The following is a 14,327-nucleotide window of genomic DNA, read 5'->3' as shown; positions in this document are numbered from 1 at the left end:
GAGTTTTGGCTTTGGGTTAACTACCCAACCCTGTAAAAAACTTTTTGTATGAGAGCTACAAAGAAAGAAACCGGACTGTCTAACCTACGACGAATTCGCAAACTAAATAAGGTTAATGATTTAAACATGAGCACGTGGAACGTAAGAAGCTTTTATCATCCTGGAGCCACGGCTCTGCTCATACGAGAAATGAACAAAGCCAAAGAAGGTATAATTGCTTTACAGGAAATGAGATGGACTAGCTCATCTCAGGCATCCTGGTAAAAAATAACTGCAATATTTACTACAGTGGACATCCTACCCGACACAAATTTGGTACCGGCTTTATGGTAAGCAGTATGGTCAAACATACTGTAATTGATTTCAAAGCTATTAATCGTAGAAGAAGGGAATAAAAATTGAAGGGAAGTTCGATATTATTAGCATCCATGATCCAACGGAAGAAAAAGAGGATGATGAAAAAGACATATTCTTTGAGGCACTAGACCAAGAGTAGACGATGAGTGCCCAAAAACTTATATCAAAATAATAGCAGGAGACTTTAATGCCAAAGTCGGAAGAGAGAATATATTTTCGCCCGTCATCGGAAAAGAGAGCCTACACGTAGACTCTAATGATAACAGATATACATAAGGAAACTTGGAAATCTTCTGATAATGAAACGATTAACCAAATAGATCATATAATCATCGATGCAAAACACTGCTCTAACTTATTAGGTGTTAGGTCTTTTAGAGGAACAACCATAGATTGTGATCACTATTTAGTTAAAGCACGATTTAAAAAAAGAATATCCAATTTAAAAAAGGAAATCGGGAAAAAGAGAGAAAAATCGACATTAATAAACTAAAAGATCCAGACATTGCAAATGTATACAGACAGCAAATAGAAGACCAAATAAGAACAAAAAATTTAGAAGAAGAAGCAGATATTAACCAACTATGGGCAAATATACGAGATATTGTGTTACAGAAACCGATTGAAATATTGGGAAAAACCAAGTCAGACAAAAAATCATTGGTTTGATCATGAGTGCGCAATGGCCACAAATAAAAAGAACGCAGCATATAAAAAAACCATGGACGCAGGTTGTACACGGAAAAAAAAGAGTATAGACATCTTAGAAGAGAGGAAAAACGTATCCATCGACGTAAGAAGAGGGGATATGAACAGAACACTTTCAACGAGGTACAAAGTTTATTCGATAAAAATGAAACGAGGAAATACGACAAATTCTTAAATAATAACCATTGAGAATTTAAACTACGATTAAAAGTTTGTAAAGTAAAAATCTACAATGTCAATTACACAGGGAAGACCCAACAAGAGAAGTAGTATCCAATGCCATCCTAAAACTCAAAGAAAATAAAGCCTCAGGAATCGATGAAATCTGTTTGGAAATGTATAAAAAAAGTGGTGATTATCTTTCTGCAGCAATCCATAAACTAATAGTAATTATACGGCAGAATAAATTGGTACCAGAAGAGAGGCTAAAGGGAATAATATGTCCGTTGCATAAAAAGGGTGATCAACTGGAGTGTAAGAACTATAGACGCATTACTCTGTTAGCATCTGCGTATAAAATCTTCGGCAATGTATTGTTTGAACGACTTAAACATTTTACAAAGGATATTGTTGGTCACTATCAATGTGGATTTACTGCTGGAAAGTCAACTACACATCAAATTCAAGCACATAGGCAGATTCTAGAAAAGTCACTTGAATTGAACATAGATACACACCATCTCTTTGTCGACTTCAAAGCAGCTTATGACAGTATGAAAAAAACTGCATTATATAATGCAATGATAGACTTTGGGATCCTATCTAAGTTAGTTAAGTTGACTTAATTAACAATGCAAAACGTAAGCTCATACGTTAGAATTGAAGGAGAAAATTCTACGTTTTTTGACATTAATAATGGTCTAAGACAGGGAGACGCGCTAGCGTGTCTCCTCTTTAATATTACCTTGGAAAAGGCAATCAGACAATTCAATATTAGAATGAATGGAACTATTTTTAATAGATCCACGCAAATTCTCGTATTCGCTTACGATACAGTTATAGTGGGCAGAAGTATGAGAGTCATTGTGCAGTGTTTTACAAGGCTTGCGGAAGCGGCAAGTGAATTAGGAATTATGGTAAACGAGGAAAAAACCAAATGTTGGCTTCTAAAAACCCCCAAAATATCCAACAAAGAATTAACTTAACCATACCTTCGAGTAAGTCAAAGAATTTCCATATCTTGGATCGCTAGTAAACGCAATAAACATGACAAGCGACAAAATAAAAAGACGCATAGCAAAAGACCGGTTTTGATATATGGGGCTGAAACGTGGACTTTCTCTTAAAGTGATAAAAGACTTCTTGGTATTTTTGAGAGAAAAATTCTTAGAAAGATTTTTGGGACCATAAATGAAAATGGGCTATGGCGTCGAAGATACAACTTTAAACTATATCCGGTATACACCGATCCAGATATTGTGAAATACGTTAAACTGCAGAGACTAAGATGGGCTGGACACATTGCTAGGATGTTAGATCACGAATACACGAAGAGATTAAAATTTTCAAAATCAGAGGGCACAAGAAGTAGAGAACGAGCACGAAGGAGATGGATTGATGATGTGGAAGAAGACCTACAGATTCCAAGGTCAGAAGATGGAGAGAAGTTGCCAGGAATTGACAGGAGTGGAGACTTTTTTGTGAGCAGGCCAAGATCCACAACGGATTGTCGAGCCTCTTATGATGATGAAAGTTGACATTCTCAGCTAAATTCAGCTGGTTCGTATCATTTTTAGGGGTCAGATCTCTGATGACAGGACTAATAGTGAAATCCACAAGGAATCTACGTTCCTGTATTTGGCTGTATACCATATATTAAAAAATTAATTAAAATCCTTTGTAAAAGGTATATATGTAATATATACCTTTTACAAAGGATTTTAATTAATTTTTTAATAGTGAAATGATTGTAAAAAGTAATAGCTTTAAGTACCTAGAATCCGTATTACAAGGTAGGGGGCAATAGATGGAGATGTACGCAGTAGAATTGGAGTGGGGCAGTTATAAAAAAAGAGAAACAGCGAATGCATCTAGTAGAAATAAGAATGTTTAGATGAGTGAATAAAGTGGCAAAAAAGGATAAAATTAAGAATTAGTATGTAGAGGAATTCTAGGATAATAATGAATTGCAAATAACAATAAATGTGAATGTATTACAGGTGCGTGTACCCACACAAGACTAGGACAACAAAGATTTTAAAAATTTTTGTAATGATTTAGAAGGATAGCATCTACAAAGAAATACGAGCTCAATATTGTAACGGGAAATTTTAATGCGAAAATTGATGAAAGCGAACAGAGAGATATCATAGGAAAACATGATCTGTGAATAAAAAACGAAATCACAAGGGAATGAAAAACATAACATGAAGAACGACCAGGAAATAAGATTGGCTGCATTTAATTATACTGTACAAAAATAAGTCCTAATAAATAAAAAACAATCCTACTTACCCCTTATTCTTGAACAAATATTTGGTGCATTGAAATAAATTAAAATAAAAATTATCAAATAAATTTTTGTTGAACTCCTAATGTATTTCACTGTCAGGCTAATATTGTAATACTATTATCTTGAAAGAATTATTGTTTTGGACAAGATAAAAATGTTAAATTGTTATCAATATTAATATATGAACCTAAATAAATTTCTGGATAACGTTAATGTGATTTCTAAAATTTATCACCGTCCAAACAAAATCTAACAAAGTTACAGAGCAACAATATCAATAAAAATAAATATTGGTAGTAGATACTAGATAATTAACTAGCAGTCTTTTTCTTCAAACTGTCTGTCGTCTTAGTATAGGAGCCAGAGGAGGTTGAGTATGCACTTTTATGTTGCTCGTTACCTTGATGTTTTTTTATGTCTTTTGGTTCGTATAGTCAATTTTATGAGGGTACCAGGCTGAAAACCCGTCAGATAATTTGTTATTAACAATTAAATTGTTTAAACGATTATATCTCCTAAACTGTTAAAGATATTGAATTTTACCCAAAATCAAAGCTGTTTCTTTTGACAAAATGAACAAAATGGAGTTTAGTAAACTTTGATCCGATTGATAGAACCAGAGTAACAAATTTTGTTAAAAACAATTGCAAAATGGCATTCGATGAGGCTTTTCCAAGTATAACTCAGTTTTCGTACGTGCGAATAACTTTCAAAACCTTCTTATTTTAAACTTTGCACTAAATTACTTAATTTCATTAATATAAAAGTTATACCTAATAAGCATTAAAAATTTTACTTTAAAAAAGTTGCGAATTATTTTGTTTGCAAGAGATTTAAACAAAATGCTACAAACTTTGAAAATCTGGCTAATGCAAGTTTCACTCAAAATGAAAAGGAATAGTTTAAGATTTGGTAAAAGTTTGTATATTATTAACCGGCCAACGGACTCGAGAGCAGAGGATTGCTGGAAATTGCTCTCACAATGGTCAAGAGGGCGGAAGAACCAAGAACGTCTGATCCAGAATGGGCGGCTGAAGAAAAGGTCCTCCAAACGGGGGTTGTGGCGTTAGAAATTAGCAACCTAACACACAGAAAAACATAAGGGTAAGAAGAACGAAAATCTCAAGATGACAAAGCCAAATACGGAAGAAACACATCCCCGGATGGAAATCCACAGGTGGAGGGAGCTCCATCGGCTACGGGGGGCCTTCCATGTGTAACATGGAATATACAAGGATGGAACAAAGCAAGGAGTTTATAGAAAGCAACATCGACATACTAGTAACAACAGAAACCAAAAAGAAAGGAAATGGAACGGAAACAATAGAAGACCATATCCACTGCTGGAGTTAATAAAGAATGTAGAGCAAAGGCAGGAGTGGGAATACTAATCAAAAATAAGTGGAAGAACACTTTTAGAACATGGAAACCAATTAACGAGAGAATAATTAAAATACATATAGACATATACGGTAAAGAGACAGTGATACTCGGAGTATATGCACCAACAGACGATTCCCCGAGAGTAGAAAAAGAACATTTCACGAAACAACTCTAACATCAAATAAAGCTAATTAAGAACGTGGAGATAATTATAACAGGAGCCCTTAACGGCAGAACCGGAAGGAAAGAAAACGATAAAGTAGTGGGAGATTTGGAAACGATGAACAAAACGATAACCAAGAACGTCTGATTAAATTATGCGAGCTAAACAACCTGAGACGACTTAACGCCTTTGAAATGTGAACCTATAGAAGAATTATGAGGGTTTCCTGGGTAGATAGAGTTACGAATAAGAAATACTAAGAAGAATAGGTAAAGAGAAGGAAGTTGAACTTACAATTAAAGAAAGAAACCTATAGTATGGACATGTGATGCGGGCGAGAAGTATGGCATCCTGCGACTCATAATACAAGGAAAGATAGATCGTAGAAAAAGCACCGAAAGAAGACGAATTTCGTGGCTTAAAAACCTGAGAGAATGGTTTGGATGCAGCTCAAAACAACTATTTAGAGGCACTGCCTCAAAAATTAAAATAGTTATGATGGTTGCCAACCTCCGTAGCGAAGATGGCACCTGAAGAAAAAGAACAACCTAAAAATCACCAACAGATTCTTCAGACATAAAAATATTTATAAATTTACATGGACGCAAGAAACACGAAAGCTGAAGCCGATAATAGACTACATAATAATCAAACAAGATACCACAATAAAGATCAAAGATGTACGAATCAGAAAAAGAGCAGGATATGGAACAGACTATAAACTACTGACAGGAAAAATGAGCATTAATTGGAAACATAACAAGAGCCCTTCTACAGAAGAACCGTTGAACACTATAAGAGAAAAACAATACAATATAGAACCACTTCAAGGACAATCAATAAGAGAACTATACCAACAACGTCAAGACTAAAAATTAATAGAATTTAGATACGGCAACATACGAGCATATAAAGGCGAGTATAAAACAGGCAGCATTCGAAGCCCTTGGAGAAAAAGAACATGTAACAAATAAAGAACACTATTATGAAATAAATGAACCAACAAAAAGAATAATTGAACAAAAAAAGCAACTATACAGAAAATGGCTGACTACAAACAACGATGAAGTTTATAAAGAATATAGAAAAAAGATAGAGAAGTGAAAAAACAAATAATACAACAAAAGAATGAAGAATGGGAAATAACCTGCTTGAATATTAAAACATACATAGGAGGTACAAGAACTGCGGAGTCATGGAAAGTACTGAGAGGATTGAAACAAAACCCAAAAGAAAAAATTAAATTGGGAAATATACAGAACAAATAATGGAAGGACTACTACAAGGAACTATTAACAGAACAAATACCACAATTCATTGGAAATGAAAACAGGCGAAGACGAAGCAGATCCCCACAACAAGAAATAGAAATAACAGATAGGGAAATGAGAACGACCAAAAAAGGAATTAAAAATAAGAAAACACAGGCCTGACCTGGAGGCATCTCGCCTAAGCTTATAAAATACGGATCAAAAAAATTACATTGGATGATACAATGGATATTTCAGAAAGCCATAAATGGAGAACAGCTCCCAAAAGAAAGGACGGAGGCATATATGACATCCATATTTAAGAAAGGAGATAGAAAACGATGCGAAAACTACAGAGGAATAAGCGTAATATCATCAATAGGAAGATTATATGTGAAGATACTGCAAGAAAAGATAGAGCAAGCGATAAAAGGCAACATCGAGGAGGATCAGGAAGGCTTCACGGCAGGAAGATCATGCATAGACCACATATACACACTGGAAAAACTAGTGGAAAAGAAAAAAGCAAAAAATAGATATACACATTTGGCAATTGTGGACCTGAGAAAGGCGTATGACTCTGTACCAAGGTCAGAACTATGGGAGCCAATGTAAAAATTAGAAATACAGACGGAACTCATGGAATCTACAAAAGCTCTGTATAAAGAAAATGAAGTGTCCATTAAAATGGGAACGAGAATCATAGGAGACTTCACCACAACAAAAGGGCTCTGCAGGGTTGTTCCACATTTCCAACCCTATTCAAAATATACTTAGAGAAAGCGTTGACTACATGGACAAGAAAATGCGAAGGCATGGGAGTACCGGCACTGAATGAATACCTATATACGTTAAGCTTTGCAGACGATCAAGTAGTGATTGCACAAGACCAAGACGACCCCAGCTACATGATGAAGAAACTACAAGAAAAATATATCAAGGCTGGCCTAGATATTAACCTCGCGAAAACAGAGTACCTATCTACAAGTGAAGAAGACATAGAAGATCTACAGATTGATGACAACGTAACAATCAATGGAAAGGATAAATTTAAATACTTGGGGTTAATAATCACGGAAAAGGCAACAACAGAGGAAGACATTACACAAAAATTAGGACAAACAAGAACAGCAGTCTGACAACTTAACTCAGTATGGTGGGATAGACACCTAAATATGATGACAAAAACACAGATTTATAAAACATTAGTGCGAAGTATTATGACATATGAGGCTGAAAATTAGATCATAAACAAGAAAAACAGCAGTAAGATAGTAGCAACAGAGATAAAATGCCTGCGAAGATGCTGCAAAGTATCAAAAATGGATAGGAGAAGTAATGCAAAGAACATCAATAGAAACAGACATACTCACATATATAGCACAAAAAAGACTAAAGTGTTATGGATATGTAAGAAGAACAAGCTACAGCAGATGGATAAAGAGAATAACCGAATGGTGCCCCATAGGAAGGAGGAAAAGAGGACGACCCCGAAAATCCTGGAGGAACGAAGTAGATGGCGCCATGAGTAAGAAAGGCCTAAACGATGATGAATGGGACAACAGAGAGAGATGGAAACGGTTGAGCGAGGGAAGGCAGTACTAGTGTAGAATACCTGAATATATATATATATATATATATATATATATATTTATATATATATATATATATATATATATATATTTATATATATATATATATATATATATATATATATATATATATTTATATATATATATATATATATTTATATATATATATATATATATATATATATATATATATATATATATATATATATATATATATATATATATATATATATTTGACTAGTTTGGAAAAAATATATGTAAATACTTTTTTCTTTTTGGGTGTGGTAGTCAATAAAAATAGAGCTATGCTAAGGCGTACTATTTATTCTGAATCCAAGCTTTCGGTGGTTTTTTGCCACCTTTATCAAGGTCTACAAAGAAAATTACTATGTTGTAACAATTTGAATGGTGCAAAAAAAAGCTATAAAAAACTATAAAAAACTTACCCGAATGTAAGATTCGTGGCATAAACAACAACGTTAACAACGCTTAATTTCAAGTTGGTAATACAGTTGGTAGTATTCAAAATTCTTAAACAGTATTTTGTGAGACGTTAGTTTCAAAGTTGTTTTTTGTATTTTCTTTAAACTATTTAAACAATAATTGTCCACCCACTTTCTCTTTCTGCTCGTGAAATGTGACTGACATCAAGCTTGCAACGACGACTTTTTTAACATGTCGTCCTTCATTTTGTTTTTAACTTTTAACGTATTTATTAATTTTTAAAGTGTCTTTTTAACAGTAACATTTTTAAGTTTAGTTGCAATTTCAGTATTATCATGTTATTTAACGTTGTTGTTAATGCCACGAATCTTACATTCGGGTAAGTTTTTTATAGTTTTTTATAGTTTTTTTGCACCATTCAAATTGTTACAACATAGTAATTTTCTTTGTAGACCTTGATAAAGGTGGCAAAAAACCACCGAAAGCTTGGATTCAGAATAAATAGTACGCCTTAGCATAGCTCTATTTTTTATTGAGTACCACACCCAAAAAGAAAAAAGTATTTACATGTATTTTTTCCAAACTAGACCAATATATATATATATATATATATATATATATATATATATATATATATATATATATATATATATATATATATATATATATATATATATATATATATATATATATATATATATTGTATATTAATTTTTGTCCAAGATATGGAACTTTTAATATGTCGCTGTGATGCCAAACGGCCATCTTCCAGCGAATTTACCAAAGCTTAAAATGTTCGTTTCAAATGGTTCTATAACTTCCATAAACTAAATTGCCAACCTTTATTGCTCAATTTTGTTTAAAACTCTTATAAACAAATTAATTTACCACCTTTTATCAAAAATTTAACTATAAACTGCTATAACTTTTTAAATTTATAATGATAAAGTAATATGCATATCCGAATCTACATAGACTTTACGTATGTGTTGGTTTTTATTCGCTGCGAGCTGACCGTGCTCCCCAGTGCGCGTTATTAAAAGTTCTATATCTTGATTAAAAATTAGCATAGAAACATTTACCATTTTTTTTAATTGCTGTATTTTCAGTTTTTGGAAATGGAAACGGATGGTAAAAAGAGAAAAATCAAAGAAGCGGTTCTAATTATGCTAAATGAGACCAATTGTGTCGCGAATTCCTCGGCAGAATGTAGTAGGATCTGGTTACCCATATTGAAAGAGGAAGTTATTAAAAGGAAAATACCAGTATTGGTAAGTCAGTAACATATAGAGAATACATCATTTATGTTTTTTAAATAACAAACATATAAAATCGGAATTTGGTGTTTATTGAAGGTAAACTAAATGCACGGTCAAATACTCACCATGTCGGAATAGTAGTATGAGGTTTTTCCTGGGTTTTCCCTCATAATTTACTATGGAATCACTAACAGGAGAATTTTTACTGTCATCATGGCATGTATTTGTCTTTTTAAAGACGAATTACATGTTATGATCTTTTCTGACGGATATTCTCAAGTTAAAGTTGATTTCATGTAATCGAATGAACTGTCTTATAAGTAAAGTCGTCCCAGGAACGCAACTCAACAATATTGGCAATATCATTTTAAAGTCGTCTACTTTAAAATGTATAAGGTATGTCTGAATTTGTCAATATAGATGAGTCAGATAAAATTAAATTATTAGAAGAATTTTTCATTAAGTAACAAAAAACAAAATTTGTTCAATTTACTAATGTTTGTATTTTGAGAACGATTTCCGAAGTGGAAATTGAAACGTCAATAAACGTATTTTAACCTTTAATTGTGGCTTATTCCCATTTAAATAGTAATTAAATACTATTAAAGTGTTCTGCATTAGGGGACACTCTCACTTTCGCTCTCAGAGCATCTTCAGGTGCATTTGAAAAGCTTGCTTATTCATAACAATGCTGGTCAAATTTATTGATCACATGCGACATTATACAAAGTACATGTATGAGACAAGTCAAAGTTACAGAAATACATCTTAAAAGTATATATAAATTAATAAACACGATAAAACATACTTAAAAGTTATTTTTAGAATATGGCTCTAGCTCACAAATATATTGATGTACATACCTCCGAAAGTTTGGCTGATGTAAATTCATTCGTATATCTATTGGTAATTTGTTAAAGAAACTTATGGCTGCATAATGTGTGCTACTTTCCAACAAAATAGAACGATGTTGTTTCCACATAAAGTGATTGTCTTTGAATCTTGTTGAATAAACATGGTTAAATTGAAATTTATTAAATTCATAAATTTTGCCATGTAAATACATTATACACGAAAATATATACAGACCAGGAATTGTAAGAATATTGTTTTGTCTAAAGATGTCTCTACAAGAATCTCTAAATTTCATTTTATACATTATCCTAATAGCTCTTTTCTGAAGTACGAATATCTGCTCTAATTCAGAGGTACAACCCCAGACTTCAATGCCATATTTGGCTATTGAGTAAAAATGGGTAAATTATACTGTTTTTAATACTGATGTATGAAAGAGACGTGAAAGAATTCTCAATGCATAACATGCGCTACTTAATCTGGATTTCAAATTAGAAATGTGGTTTGACCATTTACAATTACTGTCTAGAAGTACCCCCAGCAACTTCGTGCAGTCTGTTTTATCTATTGCTGTTTCTATAGTGGCTTGATGGTTTAATAAATTATTTGACGTGAAAATCATATACTTTGATTTCTCTTTATTCAAAACTAATTTGTTGGATAAGAAATTACTGTTGATGGTGGATAGTATCTCTGTGGTTTTATTTTGCAAATTTTGATCAGACGTTCCTGTGACTAGAATGTTAGTATCATCCGCATAACTGATGATGTTAACCCCAGTCAGTGAATCAGATTAGTAGAGGACCCAATACACTACCCTGAGGGATACCATAATGGATATCCAATGTATTTGATTCGTTTACAAGTTCATTAGATGTTATCTTTACTTTTTGTCTTCTATTCTCTAGGTAGGAAGTAAACCATTTTAGAGCTACACTACGAATACCAATACCGTCAAGTTTTATTAGCGACAAATTATGATCCAAAGTGTCAAAAGCCTGAAAAATAAACCACATGCCTTCTCTCGTCTGTCCAAAGCATTAAACACTAAGCTGACGAAATTTGCAAGAGCTGTAGTTGTAGACTTAGAAGATATAAAACCATGTTGAAAATTATGCAAGACACTATGCTTTTTTAGGAATGCGTTCATTCTAGTATAAACCAGAGTTTCAATTATCTTTGAAAATACAGATAAGAGACTTATGGGACGATAGTTGTTAAGGTCATCTTTATCACCACTTTTGAATAAAGGGATTACAATAGATAGTTTAAACATACTAGGAAATATTCCTTGTCGAAAAGAGGCATTACAAATATCCGTCAGTGGATCTGCGAGAGCATGAATGCATTGTTTTAATAACTTAGGGGAAATCTGATCAAAACCACAACTGTGTTTGGATTTAAAACTTTCGACTATACTAGTTATTTTCTGTGGGTTAGTTGGATATAAAAACATAGAACAACTATTACGGTTTTTTGATGCTGATGTAAACCCACCTATTTTAGTAGGATCCAAAGCGGCAAGTAACTTTGGAGCCATTTCAACAAAATGGTCGTTAAATTTGTCTGCTAAATTACTGTTATCATCACTATCACGTTTAAAAAAATAGTCTACGCTCTCTGGTTATTTGTTCTACGTGCCGAATCCAAGTAAGCCCCCAGTCTAATATCACCCCAAGTTACTTCATTTTTTACTAGATTTAGATTTGTACCATTCATGGTACATGACAGATTTCATGTATTTGAACTTGACCTGACTTGACTTGACGTAATTGAAATATATAAATAGATTCTGTAGCTACAATTGGAACATGTGGCATAACTTTAATAACAAAGCCAACTGTAAAATAAATATAAAATTAGGTGTAAAAAGTAAACCAAATTAAAATATATCAACTGTCTAAACTACAGAACAGAAGTGCTGTCAAAGGTCATTTTCAGTTGATGCGCATTACATTAGTGTTTTCATCAACCGGCATTTAGCTGGAACTTTTATTTTTATATTATGTTCTGCAGCTCTTTTACTGACCTAGATTTAAAAATGCTACGATTTACTTCCTTTTTATAACAGTTTGATTTTTAACAATGCCCTAATATAATGTAATATAATAAAGTCAATTAAGCATAATGGTCAAATTGCAACTATTTTATTTGATGATTTGGATGTTTTCAAAAATGGAAGCAGTTTTAAAAAATTACAGTGATAAAAAGCAAAAGATTTATTAATGCCTCACAGCTCCTCTAAAAATAAAAAAAATTATCTCTTACAGAAATTATTCATTACATTATAAAGGGACTAAGTAGTAAAAAATACGAAACATTTTATATAGATTAAAGCCGTTTTTACCTGTTTTCATCTAACACAAATTCGACACTTTATACTTTACATAATAAATCTGTAAACGTAGTAAGATACACAATTTCTAAACCACATCAGATTAAATTAATTCATGCTTACCTTGAATACCCGCAAGAACAAAAATTTGAACGTGTCTTGCGTAATAATTGGTAAAGTATGTAAATAGGCGAAAGGAATTTGTATATACTGCTGAATATTTTGTCAATATAGTTGTTATTATAAAATTTTAAAAGAAGTATTAAAAAAAAACAATTTTTGGTTAAACCCAATAAGGCATATTTTAGTACCCTCCATAACATCATGCTCCCTTGTCTTACTCCTCTGCTTATTGATATTGCCTTTGTCAACTAATCGCCCAATTATTGTTGGCAGTCTGGTTCTAGTAGATATTATAGGTCAAGTTATATATATATATATATATATATATATATATATATATATATATATATATATATATATATATATATATCCTCGGGGGAGCCCTTAACCCTTAGCGAGCGCGTCACTAGGTGACGGTGACTACCAAATGCCATAGTCTGTGGACTAGTGCGCATTTCGATGCGCATCGCCCCTCCTAGAATTTTCCCATTTGCTCTTGACCTGGAAATCCCTATTTATCGCTCGAACAGCGCATATAAATTTTGGCGATTTTCAGGTCAGCCAGATCGGTCCCTCACGGGCTCTCCGAGAGCTCAGTGTTCTCGGGGCTTTGCTTCCTGCTGTTCCAATTATACTATGTGGCTGAGATATTATTCAACTACAATCTGATGTTTTATTTCGACCTATATTTTTGTCATGTAAGAAATATCTTGTCTTTTTCAAGACAAGCCATCAGAAGATAAATATTTACAAGTCCATACCCAGTAAATGGACTTGGGTAGAGGAGCTCTCGACTGCGATATTCGAAGCATCCGGAGATAACAGAAGGTGATTAGACCCTTAATTGTTCCCCCGAGGTGACAGCGGATAGGGAAATGCGCGACCCTCCTTACCGGTGGGCAGGAGAGAAATCAGAACTGACTTATGCAGAATTTAAAAGTATCCCGCTGTTGAAGTCGAAGTATTTTTTTATTTACTTTTTACTTTAAATGTATTATTTAAATATTAGAAGGCCATGAATCTAAACTTTTATTTTTTAATACCTACAAACATTTTAAAATTACATTTTCTTGCAAATCTAAATTTAAGATCACTTTCCTCTTAAGTATTAATTAATAATTTTGATTTTCCCTATATATATTTTATAAGATTATTGATTAATAATTTCTATGTGATGCATATCCTTTAATGAAAAAAAATTTTTTTTCATGAAATTATTAATAAAGAAATTTCCCATTTTTTGCCAACTTTTTCAGACATGAAACGGACTTAAACATAATAAGTCAACATAAATAAATATGAAGGAGGGACCGCAGACGTTCGGATACAATTAGCATCTCTTTGTAAAGACAGTGAAGTCCACTTTACTAAATTAACAAGACATTTACTCAACACAGACACTACAC

General features: G+C 32.8%; 1 protein-coding gene across 1 annotated transcript in view; it reads right to left on the bottom strand.

The window, feature by feature from the left end:
• Nucleotides 1–14,327, bottom strand: part of LOC140446358 (uncharacterized) — an 88,735-nt gene that overhangs the window by 20,619 nt on the left and 53,789 nt on the right. Inside the window, exon 9 of the mRNA XM_072538901.1 lies at nucleotides 2,217–2,253. Coding sequence (XP_072395002.1) covers nucleotides 2,217–2,253 — 37 coding nt within the window. The remainder of the gene's footprint in view (nucleotides 1–2,216; nucleotides 2,254–14,327) is intronic.

The sequence above is a fragment of the Diabrotica undecimpunctata genome, chromosome 7 (genome assembly GCF_040954645.1).
Source record: "Diabrotica undecimpunctata isolate CICGRU chromosome 7, icDiaUnde3, whole genome shotgun sequence".
Classification (NCBI taxonomy): domain Eukaryota; kingdom Metazoa; phylum Arthropoda; class Insecta; order Coleoptera; family Chrysomelidae; genus Diabrotica; species Diabrotica undecimpunctata.
Note: the sequence above shows the minus strand (reverse complement) of the source record. Positions and strands in the feature narration are given on the sequence as shown.